We start from the raw sequence: 16,758 nt of genomic DNA on the forward strand, positions 1-16,758 counted from the left end.
AGAAGCGACATGAAAACCTTAACAAGAAGATGGAACAACCTTATAGGCCACATTTTGAGACATGATAGCCTGATGAAGAGAATCGTCGAGGGACAATTGGATGGCAAGAACAGAAAAGGAAGCCTCGAACAAAGTATATGGAGTAAGTAAAAAAGGATGTGAAAGAGAATAAATACGTAAATGTAAAAAGATTGGAGAATTCAGTGGAAAGCTGTGTCAAACCAATCTTAGGATTGTTGACCATTGATGATGATGATTGTATGAACTGTAATATTGTTACAGTATTATTGCATGGATAGATGTGGCACAAAATTGTTAACAGCTTACACTTTTGATCGGTTTTTCCTAATTAAGTTTTATTTTATAAAATTAATCGAGAGTGACAATAAATCAATCATACTTAGTATCAATTAGATTGTTAATGATAATATTTTGATGTTGTAAATTTTTGATTTTGTCACTAGTTTTTGATTTAGAATAGGAAAGAAAAAATGCTAAAATTGGGGTGGCTGAGAGTATTGAGCCACTGATTGCAGGGCAATTCAAACCCGGGTGAAGCCTGTGGACACCCCAAATGAAAATCCTAAAAGTGCGAGGTGGTCCAGGGAAAAGAACCGGCCCCCACACCCTGAATGTGTGCTCTCAACCAGGGGCGCAGCGAAGAATTAAGGCTAGGGGGGGTTTTAGGCACAAATAATACTTAGGAACGTGGGGGTATTGCATACCCGCCAGGGTAAGCTGGAGATGCGAGGGCCCTCCTTTAGAAAATTTTTAAGATAAATGGTTCAAAATGGCGAGTTTTACGTCCTTCTGATGGATATTTGATTAATCCTTGCACTATTGTATAAGTAATACTGATCCAAATAAGTAAAATGGATTAAACTTAAAAATTTCTCTGAGCTCTGGGGGGGGGGGGGGTATAACCTCCAAAACCGGACCCCCCCGAAATATAAAAACGCAATTATTCTCCTTCACAAAAGAAAACAAAATATTGAAAAATCATGAATTTAAAATAGGTTTCTTCAACAAATGAAGTTATTTCGATTATGAAAGTGTTAAAATTAGTTTAAAACCCTCTACTTAGTACCCTGTTTTTCAAAAATTTTCACCCCTGGTTTTAGACCCCCCCCGAACGAAATTCCTGGCTACGCCACTGTTACTTGCCGAATAGTGTAAAGATTAAAAAATATCCATCCGAAAGCCGTAAAACTCACCATTTTGAACCATTTATCTTAAAAATGTTCTGTGGGATGGCCCCCGCACCTCCCGCTTACCCTAGCAGGTATTCCATAACCTTCAGACCTCCCAGTTTTAGTGGCTCCTGAACCACCCCCCCCCCCCCCAGTCTCAATTCCTAGCTGCGCCCCTGCCTCGGAGCCCCCGCGTTACTGTTCAAGTTGACCATGTATAGCTGTGACGATGTTAAAATGTTTAATTAATGCGTGAAAATGATTTATTTCGGTAGGCATTGCGGATATTTTTTTGAGAGCGAGATAATTTAGAACACGTAAAAAATTATAAAATGTTTTGAAAACATTTTAAAATTCAATTCTTAAAATCTATACAGATCCCATTCGCATTGAAAATACAACAATACCAGGTAATGAATAGCGTGAGGACGCAATGAGAACATATATTTCGTTTAAGATTATTAGTGGTAGCCCTTAATATCCAATTCCTCGTTCCAGTACTGGCCATTTTCCCCAAATTTTATTATAATATCCAATCCCTTGATCCGGTGCTGGACATTTTTCCCTAATTTTATAATTTTACAACAGTACCTTCATAGAAAGATGGAATAAAACGGCCATATCTACCATCAAGTGTGTATTCTATGCGCTAATTCGTCTAAAGAGCAATTATAGGTAGATATCCGACCACAATATTACGGCGGGAATATAAGAGACGATGAAATTCAAACAGACGTAATATTATGTTGCCCGCAGTTCTACGAAGTTTCGCGAGAACTTAATGTTACGTCATTAGCACTCAAAGTATAAATACCGTTTATTACCTTGATCATAGCATCCCATTTATTTTCGAGCAGGCATGGAACAGATGGTGAATTCAATTCTGAATACACGCAGTGAGAAGCACAGGGCCGGCCGTTACTCCCTTCATAAATGCCGCGGCGAGATTCAATACATCTTCACTTGAAAGTGTCACTGGACGATGTTTTATCGTGTTTCGAAGGACGCGTAACAGGATTTGGAAAACGCCGCGATGCTCAAAACGATAGTTGTCACAGCCTTTCCACATGGCATTTGAATGCATCCATCATTCCATTACTCCTCCAGATGGTGTCGATTTGTTTCAACGGACACGTCGTGGATCACTTCTGTATGTCCGTTTCTCCATCTAAATACCTCACTTTCTCGCTGTAGTCGTTCATTTCGTATCCTTTCACTTTTTAGAAGTAATGATCATGAGTGATCAGAAGTAAGATCATAATACTTCGAAGAGTTAGCATTATAGTTAGAGAAATGTTAGCATAAATAGTTAGTCTCGATCGAATCAAACGAAAACAGCTATGCTGTCGCGTGTAAGTTAAGTTGGAAATAAAATTAATACAGTTGAAACTGAAAAATTGAGCTCTCATCTATGGATAAAATTATAATGTATACATACGTAGGTAAATGTAGAGTATAAATAAGTCTTAATGAGTGATGTAAAAAAACGGATGTAATTAAATCGTTTCATAAGCCCATTAATGTCAGCTATAACATTTTTCCAATTACAATAGTGTTTTATTTTTCGAGAGGATATGTTTTATTATTTGCGCAATGGGTTGCAAGCCAAGAGGTACAAGTTATTTCTCTGTTCTATAGAGAGTAAGGTACAGAAATTTGGAAGAAACGAGATCAATCAAAGAAAACAAACGAGATCAATTAGATACTAGTAGTGCAAATGATTTTCCACTCGCTGTCAGCAAAGAACAGAGACTCACTCGTTTCCCTTGGCAACAAGGTTTTTGCGTATTTATTCTAACAATTAACTTTTCCTAACTCTGTTGAGAAAAAAATCACTTGTACCCCTTGGCTTCCAAACCACTCAATAGTTATTATCTTTTATGACATATTGTTAGAAGGAATCAAATTTTTATCGTGTCTAAGCATTAAAACAATAAATGCAACTTAGAACACCAAATAATTATTCACGCTCCATTTTTATTTAATTCTGTTCTCTCGTATTGATGACCAACGGCTATACCTTTGTTTAAAATTAAAATTTCGCCGAAAACGGTCCGGAAAATTGTAAGTTTCAGCATGAGCGAGGATAGCATGCATGAAGTTTGGCTTTAGTTTAGCATTGTGAAATTTTTAGTCGGGATCTCTCAGCCATCAGCTTTTATTTTGTTCACTGATCCACATGCACCGTTATTTTTTCATTCAGGAGCGTGAAAAATAAACATTCACAAAGGTCTTATTAAAAAAAAAGAACTTTTGACCTCATTAAAACGGTGAGCGGAATTCTGATTTTTTTTCTGACGGGACGTCAAAAATACAAAAAACAAGTGAATGCGTGAGCGGAGGAAATATACGTGTTGGAAAACTTTTGAATATCACGGAAAAAGAGTTATTTTCGTTCGCTGAAGGTATCGGTCCGCATGAAACTCAAGCTGTATTTATTTTTTTTATTATATTTCGCTCGTTATACTTAACAAAGGTGACAAAGCTCCATTCACTTAAACGCCGGAGGCCGTTGATGAGTGAACCACAATTTGGAAGAGTTAAAAATTTTCGTGTCCACGCCAATGGTTGGGAATAAATTAAATTGGATCTTGCGGTCTCGTATATAAAACCCTAATGGACGCTGCATTAGGGGTTCCTCACACGAGTCTCGTATGTGCTCCGCTAAAGACCGCCGAGTGGCAAAAAAATGACCCAATTCGTTTATATTAAAAAAAATGAACCGAGTCATATGTGACGCGACCAGTAAAAGAGTGGTGCACACGTCGCAAAGCAAATATTTTAGCGGAATTTATTCCGAGGTTAAGGTCAAATTTCACCGCGAGCAACGCTGTTTTGTAGTGCGATTGTCAGTTTGAATTTATTTCATCAGGCTTCAAGGGTTGTCGAATCATTTAATTTATTTCTTTTTCAAAAGGATGTCTTTTTTGTATTAATTACTCCAGGTTATATATTTTTGTGTGGTTAAAAAGTCACGAAGGTTACCATGTGTAGTTTTTTTAATAAAGTGTAATTCAAAATGTTTTCTCGACCCTTTTCAAGTTAAAGGTTGGTTTTATATAAAGTTTAGGGACGTACTTGATATGGAGGACTTCATCACCGGTATTGCGGGAGTACAGCGGCTTGGAGATTATTTTCTACGAAGCTGTTAAAAGCATCAATATGTGTTTATTCTACGAAGCGTAATGTTTTGCATATATTGCGAGGAAGATCGACATTTGGCGTATTTTTTCCTTAACTTTTTTATTGAATTCCTCATTCTCTTAGTGACTGTACACGAAGATTGGTTTGAATAGGCGAAGCTAGAGCACATGTCGGACAAAACCCCGGCCGTATGGATTCAATACTGTCAGGGAGGCAGTTCCATTCTCTGGATACTTCGCTCTCCGAATATTTTTTAATTGTCACAAGGCTTCACCCCGAATTTTATCCCGAGATCATTTGGTTAGCATCTAAACCCTCTCTACCCATCAAATTAGCACTTTCTCCCTGGAATTTTTATGAGTAACCGAATGCACGGGGTAAAAAACCGTAGAAAAATAATATCCCAGTAAACACTGTGTGTTGCGGAAACGTACGTTGCAAAAGGGTTGCACGAGGTTATAGGAGTTGCAGGAAGCAGCTATGCGTTCGGCAACAATTCTGTAATGTCTTAATTACGTCGCCGACACACTCATTTGGTCTGAAAAATTTTATACCGTAATATTTTAGCCAGAGGATAACATATTTAAATCCGATTCATACTATTCATAAGACACTGATTGTATGTGAGGGTGGAACATTTACTAGGCTGCAGAAAGGTTGCGACATCTACATCTACATAATACCCCGCGAGCCGCCTAAAAGGCGTGTGGCAGGGGGTGTTAGGACACCAGCCGTTTACAACTATAAAAAAAAGAAGTGCTCTAACGAGGTTGGGACTAGCGTTTAGTAAAGTCCTTTATGGTTCGGGGGAAAAACGAATTCCCATATCTATCCGTTCGGCAAAACATCTCTCTTAATTTATCGCTTCTATCGGACCTGGAGATGTAGTGTGGCTCTAATAATATGTTCTCTGTGTCTCTCTTAAAGATATCCATTCTCAATTGTTCAAGCAATCTAAGCCTAGCGCGCAGTGTTGCTGGTCGCTTAGCGGAGTGTTATTTGGACATAGTTTTCCCCAAACATATATTCAAATATGTGGTTTTTAAAGCGTATTATCATCTTCAGAAGCAAATTGTCACTCACAAGAAAAATTTTTTTTCGGCCTTTAGACAATTTTTCGCACTTAGAAAATTTTGAAGCATACGAGCAGGGGCGCGGAGTACACAGAAACCCTGCATATGAGAGTTGCATAAATGTTGCCAGTGCGTTGCAAGAGTTGCATAAGTGTTGCAAATATGTCTCACCAGAGGTTGCGAATATGTTTGCCATTACGTTGCAAAAACGTGGTAGAGAGGACTTTTGACTGGTTTTGCAATGTTGCGATTATGTTGCAGCAACTCCTTGTTGGTTGCGGCACAATGTTGTTGCAACGTTTTCACAACACTTCTGGTTTACAGGGATAGCACTGGGAATTGATATTCTTTTATGTACAGAGTTGATCAGGGAAATCGTGGGTCGCTTGACTTCTAATGGAAGTGACCAGGGTTCTCATCTCGGGTTAAGCCTATGGGCACCCCTATAAAAAATCTTCGGAGTGCGAGGTTTCCAGGTAAAAGGAACTGTCTTCCTTCCCTGACTGTATTGAATATACACCAGGGTGGTCCTTATTTTTAAGATTTTTGAATTTCTTTTGGGACGCCCCCCAGTTGTGTTCCATTTGGTGAGTCCTAGTTAAGAATTCGAAGTTAAGGATTTTGCGAACATTGAGGCTGAATTTAGACAGAAGCACTTAGATTTGAGATTTAGATATAGAGAATAAACCACTGCTACTAAGCCCGTTTTGGTAATAAATGACGGTGATAAATATAACATTCAAAGTTATATTGAGGAAGTTTAAAGTTCATCTAAAGAGTTTTATGCTTTTACGAGTGAGAATGATCAACAAAAACTGAGAGTAGGTATGCAACCCATATGCCACCCAAAGTGTCTGACTGGGGTGACGCGCGCTCACTCTCGGTGCGATATCTCGGGAACCAAGGGGCAGAAATAAAAGAAATTTGAGCTGATACTCTGAAAATGTGGAACGAGTCGTTGTAAAAGACAAAAAAGTGATAGAATAGTCCGAGAGTGACATCATCTTCAGTTATGTCCGAAAAACACCAAAAAATACCAAAATTTCAAAACTTTAAGTGCAATGCGGAACGTTTTCCCGGCATCCGATTGAAAAAATAATTTTCATGATTTATTTTCTCACCAAATGGAACAAAACTGGGGGCGTCCCAAAAGAAATTCGAAAAATTAAAAAATAAGGACCACCCTAATCTACACGTCAGGTTTTTGCTCGAGATCGGGTCAAGCCTCGACCATTCAAAACCAGCCTTCGGAGAGAATCACTATGGGAATGAGGAATTCAATAAAAAATTCGAGCCAGATTCACGCCAAACGTCGATATTCCTCAAAATATACATTTATAAATGCTCAAAATGCGAGATGGTCCAGCCCTCTACTTTGAACATGTCATATTCACACGCGTATGGCCTTGGGGTGAACTCTTCCCTCACCTATCCAAACTTATCATAAAGTGGAAATACTCAGTAAATATTCACAAAGTGCTAAATGTATTCTAACGTCACGTAAACGAAACGACGAAAATGAAAAGTCAAACGGCGTCAACTGACAATAATATCAAATGTATCGCAATGGGCTGTGCTATTTAACTTTTTGCGAAAAATTGCCAGTCAATTTTATTATTTTCTATGGTTGTCTCTTTCATCCCATTCTTGTAACTTCTTCTCTCAACTCTGCTCATTCCTAGCTTAAAATGTTGAACCCTTTTGTAAGAAAAAAATAACACTCCATATGCAACCATGCCTGAATCCATTAAATTTTTATCAAGCAATATGATGCTGCTAGGTGCGAGACGAGGGAACTGGCGTCCCGGCTAGGTCGTTGAGGCTCGACCCAAATGCCGGGGAATTCAAGTTTCATTTGGTTGCCGGCGCAGGATGCGGTCGGTATTTTTGCTGCCCTATCCAATCCAAGGTTTATTAAATATTTGTGGAGCGTCGCATTTCATTACTCACTTGTTGTAGAGGACGATGTCAGGGAGCCAGATGTGCTCTGATGGGACGTACAACTCCGTCACTCCACCGTATTCCGCTGGATCCCACCGGAATTTGTGATCTTGCCATTCCTGTGAATCATGAAGAGAAATAAATGTATTAGGGCAGGAATCACACTTAATTATTTAAAGATGGCTACCTAAATTTTTTCTCATAATACCTCTTGTGATTAGAGTGACCTAGGAATTAGAGTGACCCCTCCCTAGTGGGGAAGCCAGGAATTTTGTTCGGGGGGGGCTCAAAACCATTGGGGGGGGGGGGGGGGGGGAGAGGAATATTCAAATAACAGAGTACTATGTAGAAGGTTTCAAACTAATTTTAACACTTTTCATAATATGAAATACTTCATTTTTCAAAGAAATATTTTGAAAAATCAATGATTTTTCAATATTTTGTTTTCTTTTATGAAGCAAAGTAATTGTGTTTTTATATTTAGGGGGGATATTGGCGTGAGTTTTCCCCTCCCGGTAATATGGTATATTAGTGATATACTAATGAAATTGTATATTTACGTATCAGTGGCGTAACTAGGAATATACTTAGGGGGGAATGGGATGATATGGGGTGGGCGACCCCTCTCCCCCCAGACAATGGGGTCCGGGAAGATTTTTGAAAAATGAAATGCCTGGAAATACATTTTACACAATTTTGGCACTTAAAATTTGTGTTTCACTCGTAATTATACGGGAAATTATCACAGCAGGGAAAACATTAGTGTACTACAAAATTTTCTGAGGCTCTGGGGGGGGGGGGGGGGCAATATGTCCCCTCATCCCCTCTCATAGTTACGCCACTGATTGACTCTAACGAAAATCCTTTGATATCATGTCAGTCACACTGCGAAGTGGGGAATTTGATCTAGTGGTGGGCTGTTATTTTTCGCGTACATGTTAACAATTCTGATTTCTGTCGAAATACTGACTAATAGAATATATTTCAGGAATTGACATGCAATGCACTTAATAAAAATAGAATTCATATCGCACATATCCGTAATCAGTATTTCTAGCAATGGTTTTCTCGAAGTACTCTCCCTTCGCGTCGTAGCAAGACGCGGGCCGGACTTGGGAATCGTAGGGAATTCTTAAAATTTTACTCCCAAACCACTGAATCCGGTTCAAATTGACCATTTTATATCGGGGTATTCGAAAATTTTAAAAGTTTAACTTATACGAACAACCATGCCACGGAAGGGAGAAAACCTACCCACGCGGGTCTCGATCCCGCAACCTCATGCTCGGCAGGCGAGTACTTAATCCGCCGCGCCGCCGACTTGTACAGTGCGGGAGCGAGAAGCCTACTTGACTCGTGAATTCATTCCTCTCTCTTTTTTTCTCTCTCTTCCTCCCACCTCCGCCCCTCCACCTTCTCTCCCTCAATCTATCGCGCATGCGCCGTATGACATCAGAATGGCTACTTCCGGTCACCTTTCCGGATTTTCCATAATGCGCGCACGAGCGCGCCAACGTCAGCACGTCAGTTTTACTTAAAAGACAGTGCTTGTTTTAGCTGTTGTCAGCTATACTTATCAGTGTCAAATTATCTTGTGGATATTACATGATCGACTATTAAGTTCCTTTTGAATGCACAGTGGTGGAATCCTGGAGTTTGAAAGTTTTTCGTGTTCTCGGCCCACTTGCTCCAACCCTTTGGAGTGAGCTGATGTTTTTAGTGTGTGTGATGAAGAGCTTGTTGACGTCCTTCGGATTAATAGCGGATCATCATTCGACATCAACTGGACTCATGTGCTAATTACTGTGGTATTTGACCGTGCTTCGAAGTGAAACTGTGCCTTATGCGTGTTAATAACGTCATTCCGTTGTCAATCGCCCTTGCTCGGAACATCCACTCTTCAAGAAGGTGGTGGTGTCTGCTGGTGTTTGACGCTACAGGTGGTTCATGTATGTATGCTTGAAAGTTTGCATGTGTTGTGAACTAGTGCTGATTCCGCTGTTAGTGAAAACAATGCTGCTAGTCCCTGATCGTCCTTTCTTCACGTTGTTTTAATTATCCCAGCATAAATTTTATGGCATCCCACTCACTTTCTAGAAAAGTCGTTGCTAGATCCCTCTGCGGGGGAATTCGTGTTTCGCTGGGGTACGTATGATTTTTATGGAGGCTCTATACTTTACACTGTGGCCCCACAACCATTTCAGGGCAAATTGAACGTCCCGATCCCCCTCAGAAAACCATTTGTAGGGGTAAACCGTTAAATTTCAATTGTCATACTTTTTCGTATGAGGCTCGCGTCTTGGATACAGGTTGTGCTTGGTGGTCAGAGATAAGATGTACACAATTTTCTTGATCAATCGTTAATTTACATTTTAGCTTCCTCTTCCTCCGTTCATTACGTGCGCCGAAAATCGTAGTGGAATTTTATTGCAAGCCTTTTATTTGCATTTCTTATTAATATTAGGTGTTGTGTCGTATGTTTGGATGGAATAGACATTTTGTCAATTTAGGAGTCTAATTTAACGCTAAGTTAGGAGTCTAATTTATTATCTGGTGTACATTAGTTCATTTACTTGACCATTTATTTTTCTTGTGATTTGCTGTTCTGCACGTTCTATGAATCGCACGCCTTGATTTGTGCTTTTCTTGAAATATGCCGTTGTGTCATGTGTTAGGACTTGTTTTTGTGAGAAGGTTATATAGGCTTTTAATATTCTTATTCTATTAATAGTTTTCCAATTAGATTTGTAAGGTTCTAATTTTTTAGTCTAAATGTCACTAATTGTAAGTTAGGTGTTTCGACACCGCTGACGGAATATTTAGTTATTTTTTCCATTAGTCTTTCCTTGTTAACTCATCATTCTCCCGGGACACGGCCGACAGCGAACATTTTAGCTGTCGCTTAAGCCTGAATCCCACGGTCATTTTTTCCGTCACTCAGAATGATAACTCGGTAGGTTTTCAGGGACCAAAAAGTGATCGTTCGATCATTTGCTAAATCACACTGTCATTCCGACCGTCCCATCGCTTTTTCGGTCAATTTCCTTATTTACAACTGTCATTGAATTAAAAGCCAATTGTGAAGTTACTATCGCTGTTAGCGGCCGTGCGTTATAATTAGCTTAAGGGGGCGCCCTAGCGTTTGAATTTCCCAATTTAACGGCTCACGAAGGCCTCTAGCCGCAGCGCCGGGATATGCAGACGGAAGCCGAAGCGCCTCGAGGGAGAGAAAGGGGGGGGGGGAAGGCAACTCCCCTCCCAACTTCACCCGCGACGACTCCGAGGAGAAATTTGATACTCAGGATAAACTTGATACGGGTCATTTGAACAGGGTTCGCAGTCGGAGTTGATATGTGACACCTAAGTGGCGGCGAGCCAATTAAAAATATTAGAAGCCAACTTCTGTTTCCTATCTCATGCGCTGAAAAAATAGGCCTGTGAATGCGAAGGTCCTTTTGAGCTAACACCTTTTTCGAAATTGTTGGCGATGATATCTTCATTACGTAAACAGGCATGTCGTCAACATAACACCGCCGACCTCGGTGTCGGCTGGGTAATGTCCTCGCCTGCCAAACAAGAAGTCGCGGGTTCGAGTCCCGCCTGGGTAGGTTACCCCTATCCAGGGCTTGGTTGTTCGTGTAAATAATTGTTAAACTTTTTGAATACTCGATACAAAATGGCTCAATTTGAGCTGTATTCGGTGGTTTAGGAATAAAAATTTAAAAAATTAAATTTCAGCATTGAATTGTGGTTTATAATGTTATTTTAACGGAATGTAGAGTCATTTTACGTAATGAAGACATCATCGCACGCAGTTTTCGAAACGGAAAGGAAAAACGGGTGGCAAACGAAAAGTGGAGAGGTTTCTCATTTGTATTTATACTTACGTGAAATATATTCAACTAACATAATTAATTATTAATAAAATGTAACAATATATGTCAGCTAGCTTGCTTGAAAATCACACTTGGATGCGAAAAGCAATGGTTACTTAAGTTAGAGCTAGAAATATTTTTTTACTAACACCGATGAAAAGAAGCAATAAAACAGAACATGAAGAAAAAAACTCCGTGGGAGAGCCGAAACTTGCATTTCAAGACAAAAGTAGTACTTAATTAATAGTTGAACTTTGAGTCATCATTTTTTCTGATATAGCACTCATCTGAAATCACCTCGCAAACTTTTTATATTTTGAAAATGCAAAATATAAAAAGTTTGCATATATTTGGAAAACATGAAATTATATATGAACCATTGTAAATTAATAAAAGTATTTAAATCATAAGAAAACATCAAGAATAAGTTCACCAGCTCCACAATTAGTTTTCATTTGCATTCAAGGGAAAAGTTGACCCCGTGATCATCACTGAATTTTGGCATTGATGCTATGGTGCGCGAGGCTGTGTGGTTCAGAAGCCCTTGAAGGTTCACTTTAAATTTTTTTCTTCCACTGATGTCCCCCTCTGGGTATGAAGATTTTTTTCGTCTAGCCCTTTCATAACCACGATAAAGCTGATACCCACGGATCTTGGCAGTCTTACGAATAATTTTAGATAAAAATTTTGTTGAATTGCCATCAGCAATCAGCGAAATAGCTTCTTCTGGCGTCAGTTCATTTTTAATTGTAGGTATTTTCCTCCATTTCTGTAATATCCGTTTCCCTCGGGTGGTGGTGGTCGTGGTCATTTCCGTGATTATCTTCGCTGCCGCATCATTCCCTTGCGAACGCAGTGTCACCGATGTGGCTAGCGATAGCTCAGCTGCTGTTGCTTTCTCAAACCAGTCACTTTTCTGCTCTTATTGTTAGACCTATCACTAGACCTCTTCAAGTCTTTCTTAGGCCTTTCTTTGCTGCTTTACCCAGAAAAAACAGGAATTAGATAGCAATAGTGACATAAAATCGCCCAAGAAGAAAGTAAAGCCAATACGAATACGTTAAACAATAATAGGTTTCAAACTGTGCAAGGAGTTTCAAGGAGATTATTATGCATGTCAGGTGGGTATACCCTTCTCTAACCAACATCGACGTTTTATATCAAACCTGTCGCTGGTTCTCTTGCTTTCGTCCCATTTCTGGAAATACATATTGAAAAAGTATTTGTTCATGGCATTCTGCATTACTTCCTTCGTCTTTACTTCCTGCTCCCAGTTAAACTTATTGAGAAGATATTGAACGGCAAATTTACGTTTTGAGGACAACGAATTTCCACTTCCATTAACAATAACGTCATGTACCTATTTCTTTTCGTGTTACTTTCATTCGCTCAATTTTTCTTATCCGAAATATCAACAATCTGAATCATCAAAGATGAAAATCAATATTAGAATATAATACCCTGCTTAATACAACACACGAAATCGGTGAGATATTTATCTTGGAAAACATAGGAACCTTTTTATCGTTGCGAGATATCCTCCAGTAGTGGTAGTTCGTCCTCAATGCTGAAATCTCACGCTCTAGGGAAAATAGACCGTGGTTCCTCGCTTCCGTAGCACAAGCACTGACACTTACTAGTAAAAGTTGACTGATTTGCTCGGTAAAATCGTGAAAGGAATGTTTTTCAATCAATTGGAAAGAAGCATTTGTGGAAAACTCCGTGCTAGCCACCACGTAGAAATCACCTGTATCGAAGATAAGCGATCCTAAAAATGGCAAAAACCCTTCATATAACGAGGCAATAAAGCAGTTAGCGGCATTTCTACAAACGGACAGCTATTCTTTTAGTAGAAAACTTTTTAAACGCTAGATAAATATCGTAAGACTGAGGTAGGGTTTACGGTCACAATAGGGGTTACCGCGGTGGGCCCGCCGCCACTCTTGAGCCCTTTCCAATGTTTGAGCTGATGGGAGCCATGAAAGACCTAGGAGAATGTAGTTAGCAAAATGCGGGTGCATTGCGGTAAGATATGGGTTCTCCAAGAATAAGAAACTATTTCCTTGCAGCCGCGCGCTTTCCGAGACTAGCATCTGACTTGCCAGCGCAATCGTCGAGTCCGTAACATATATCTCATGAATAAAACGTAATTTGTACATTAAAAAATCGAAAAATAACACATATGGAATTTATAATGTATGCAAGTGTAGAAAACTGTAATGTCGCCTCATCTTTAGCGAAATATCCTGGACTATAACTGATGCTGAACTAATTTCGCATTTAATCATCGCGTCGGGTGGTTGGACACTCAGGCACATAACTGGATAGGAGAGGTGGGGTGGCAGGTTGGTGCAGGATTTCTCTTTTGAGAATCAAAGTTGATAATTTTTTTGTTATGCGGTGTAAGATCTTATGCGTAGCAATGTGAATAAACATGAAGTTTTTCTCTCACCATGTTATCAAGACGTGAAAAATAAAACATCTTCATCGTTTCATAAAAATAATAGAAACTATCGATAGAAAAGAAATTTTCACTACTACGGAATGTAACCATATTCATTCTTGCTATGGCATCCTTAAAAATTACTCATTTTAAAACAAAATGCAACTGTAGACATATACTTCTGACAATTTTATCAAAAGATAAGAAAACATTATTGAGATCATTTTATGTTAATTTGACAGAAGTCTATGTTTGTTGCACGTCTTCCTTCTCCAAGGCTTCCATTCTTTTCGACGGCGTCGTTTCCCTTGGGGCTTGGTAGACACTTCAATCGCACAACAAAAAGAAATACGCAAAACGAAAGAACGACGATGCGACCCCAAAATCAAGCAGCTAAGAAAACGTATCACCGGCCGGCCGGTGTTGCTGTTGAGGGGAGGGCCTGCGCGCCTCCGAAGGGAGGGCCAAGAGGGGAGGCAAAGAAGTGAAGGATGTCTCGCGGAAGGAGGAAAGGTGTTTAGGATGACTCGAAACGACTGCGCGTTATCGAAAAACTGGCTGCAAGGTCTCACAATTTCCCAAATTGTAGCTTTGATTTACGACGTGTGGGATACGTGCAGCCTTTGCTTGTAGTTGAAGGATTATATTATGCTTTGGGTGGTTGGATTTTCTTTACGTCATTTTGCGCCGTGGTGATAGTCATTGAAAAAAATCGAAATTCATGAAATTAAGCGTCAAGTATCTCCTGTAGGAAACGTGGTAAAAGACCCTTCTTTGTCTCAAGGCACAGATTTAAGCTTTAAAACATTCTGAGTCAAGAAACCGCTATGTACCTATAATGAGCGAAGCACAAACTGGTTAATAGAAAGGGTCTGCATCGTCTTCCGCGACCGTGCTAGGGCGCCCCCTTAAGTACGGCGTCAGCGATGATTTCAGCGGCGGAAAAAGAGTCTGCCGAGTGAGAGAAAAAAAGGATGGAAATTCCATCCTCCGAGCTATCGCGGAAAATGATCGCGAGAAACGGTTATCTTTTCCGCTATCGCAGGAGCAATCGCTTGAGCTTTCCCTCTAAAGGGAAGAAAAAATGATTGTGTGATTCTCGCAATGGTATGGAAGTGAATGTTGTTTTTCGAAGGTGCAAGGTTGGCCATATTTACGTGGTATTTCAGTCAGTGTTAGGTCAGCGGGAAGAGATAAAAACCTACATGTACATCATATCCTTCGAGGCGCCTCTAGGGTGTTTGGCAGGGGGTGACCACTGACCAATCACCAATGCAGAATACAAGAGGACCGCCACATGCACACCGCACGATCATGGAAATATTACGCTTACTAAATACGCGTAGTAAATACATTTTGAGGATGCGAAGAAGCGCTGTTTCGAACGATATATGTATTATTCACCATAGCCCCTTTCGGGAGCAATGCCTCAGGAGGTAAGTTAGATCACTGTCAGGGACGTTGGTTTTTAGCTTGTGAATCTTCACTACAAGTCGCTTATAGCAGCGGTGGCGATAAAAGGGGTTGTGGCTTGACTCACAACTCAATTTGGAAGTTCGTAACTTTTATCCTCCATTTAACGTCGTCCTTCGATTCTACCCCGTCAATTTTCTCTTGCCTGATAATCATGTTTTATGCATCGATGTTTTGCACACACTTGTTTCTAGCTGACGCGATTTTGTAGTCTTCTTTATTGACGTTTTGTCGTTCTTTTTTCACTGACGATTTTTTTTGTTGTGATCAGCCGTGCTCTCTTTGGAAATTACTTGACTGAGGTTTCTATTGCCCTTAGTTTAATAATTTCTTACGTTAAGGACGCTGTTTGAGTCATTGCTAAACAGTTTGTTATCTATTTATATTATTGTTTTTCTAGATGCCTCCAAATATAAGGGTGCCATTCGTGTTTTGTGTCCTCTATACTGGCGAGGGTAGTTTGTATGAATTTTGTCATTTTGGGATACTACTGGTAAAATTCTAATCTAAATTAGGCATATTGAATTCTCAATAATTACAAATTTATATCATTACTTTTCAATGCTTAAGTGGCTAGAAACGACATACGCATGGACGCAAATATTTTGAATTATAATGTAGTCTAATGTAGACGATATGTGGCGCCATTTTCACATTTTTTTTCACCTTTTCGCAAAGTTCATTTTAAACTTCGCAAAAAGTTGTGAATTCCTATGTATTTAGGTATCAATATCTTCTGCAACGATATCTTAAAATACACATAAAGAATTAATGGGAAGATTTTTCTCAAATGCGGTGACTCGATGGATTGAGTACGATGGAAGTTGTTTTTTGTGGTTTAATTTCGTGTCTGTGGATGGTCCTGCTTGAGGGTCTATTATAATAAATTGTGAAGTCACGCACATACGAAAGTTTTGCCGATTGTAAACTCCGCTTTGGAAGCTCCCAAACGTGCTGTAATATTTAACCTTTCTAGTTAGAATGATCCCTCAGAAGAGCAAGTATGATTATTTGATGACATTTTCTAAGCATTAATAACGGAAAAGACGTCTCGCGGCAATACTTCGACGCATTAGAATTAATTCGTTTGGTTACTCTGTCTCTATAGTCTAAGGAAGATAAATGTGGTCTGTGAATTTGGATCTTCCAGGGTTGGTGCTTTCTGGTGGAAAGTTGGGGCTGGAACTTTCGTTACCCGTCACCCATCTCTACTGCTACCAACTTCAGCGTCCTCATATACTGCACACAAACGTTTATGGATGTTCACCATGGTTTCTTTTTCTGCCCACAAGAATTCAGCCCGTTTTTAACGTGAGTGGCATGTAGATGATATTTTGACGCTTTACCACGGTTCACCTTCAGCATCTTCAACTACATAAACTTCACCACCGCAGAGAACAAACATCAAATGCGAAACACAGGCAAAGACATTGATGTATGCAGAAAAGTTTCTCGGGTTTTCCATCGGTTGATGTCGTCCATGTCTCCCGACGTTTCGATTCGCGACTTGCTGATCATCCTCAGGGGATCTTCCGAATGCCGTTCTTCAAAAAATTTCCAGTATATATACACTCCATCCGAGGTCAGATGTAACCTGATCGGTTCACGCGTGTTGTGAT

General features: G+C 39.7%; 1 protein-coding gene across 1 annotated transcript in view; it reads right to left on the reverse strand.

Annotated features, from left to right (window-relative positions):
• The window catches only part of LOC124166398 (acetylcholine receptor subunit alpha-L1), a 291,723-nt gene that overhangs the window by 19,971 nt on the left and 254,994 nt on the right, over positions 1 to 16,758 (reverse strand). The window contains exon 3 of the mRNA XM_046543923.1: positions 7,358 to 7,467. Coding sequence (XP_046399879.1) covers positions 7,358 to 7,467 — 110 coding nt within the window. The remainder of the gene's footprint in view (positions 1 to 7,357; positions 7,468 to 16,758) is intronic.

Source organism: Ischnura elegans, chromosome 10 (genome assembly GCF_921293095.1).
Source record: "Ischnura elegans chromosome 10, ioIscEleg1.1, whole genome shotgun sequence".
Lineage (NCBI taxonomy): Eukaryota > Metazoa > Arthropoda > Insecta > Odonata > Coenagrionidae > Ischnura > Ischnura elegans.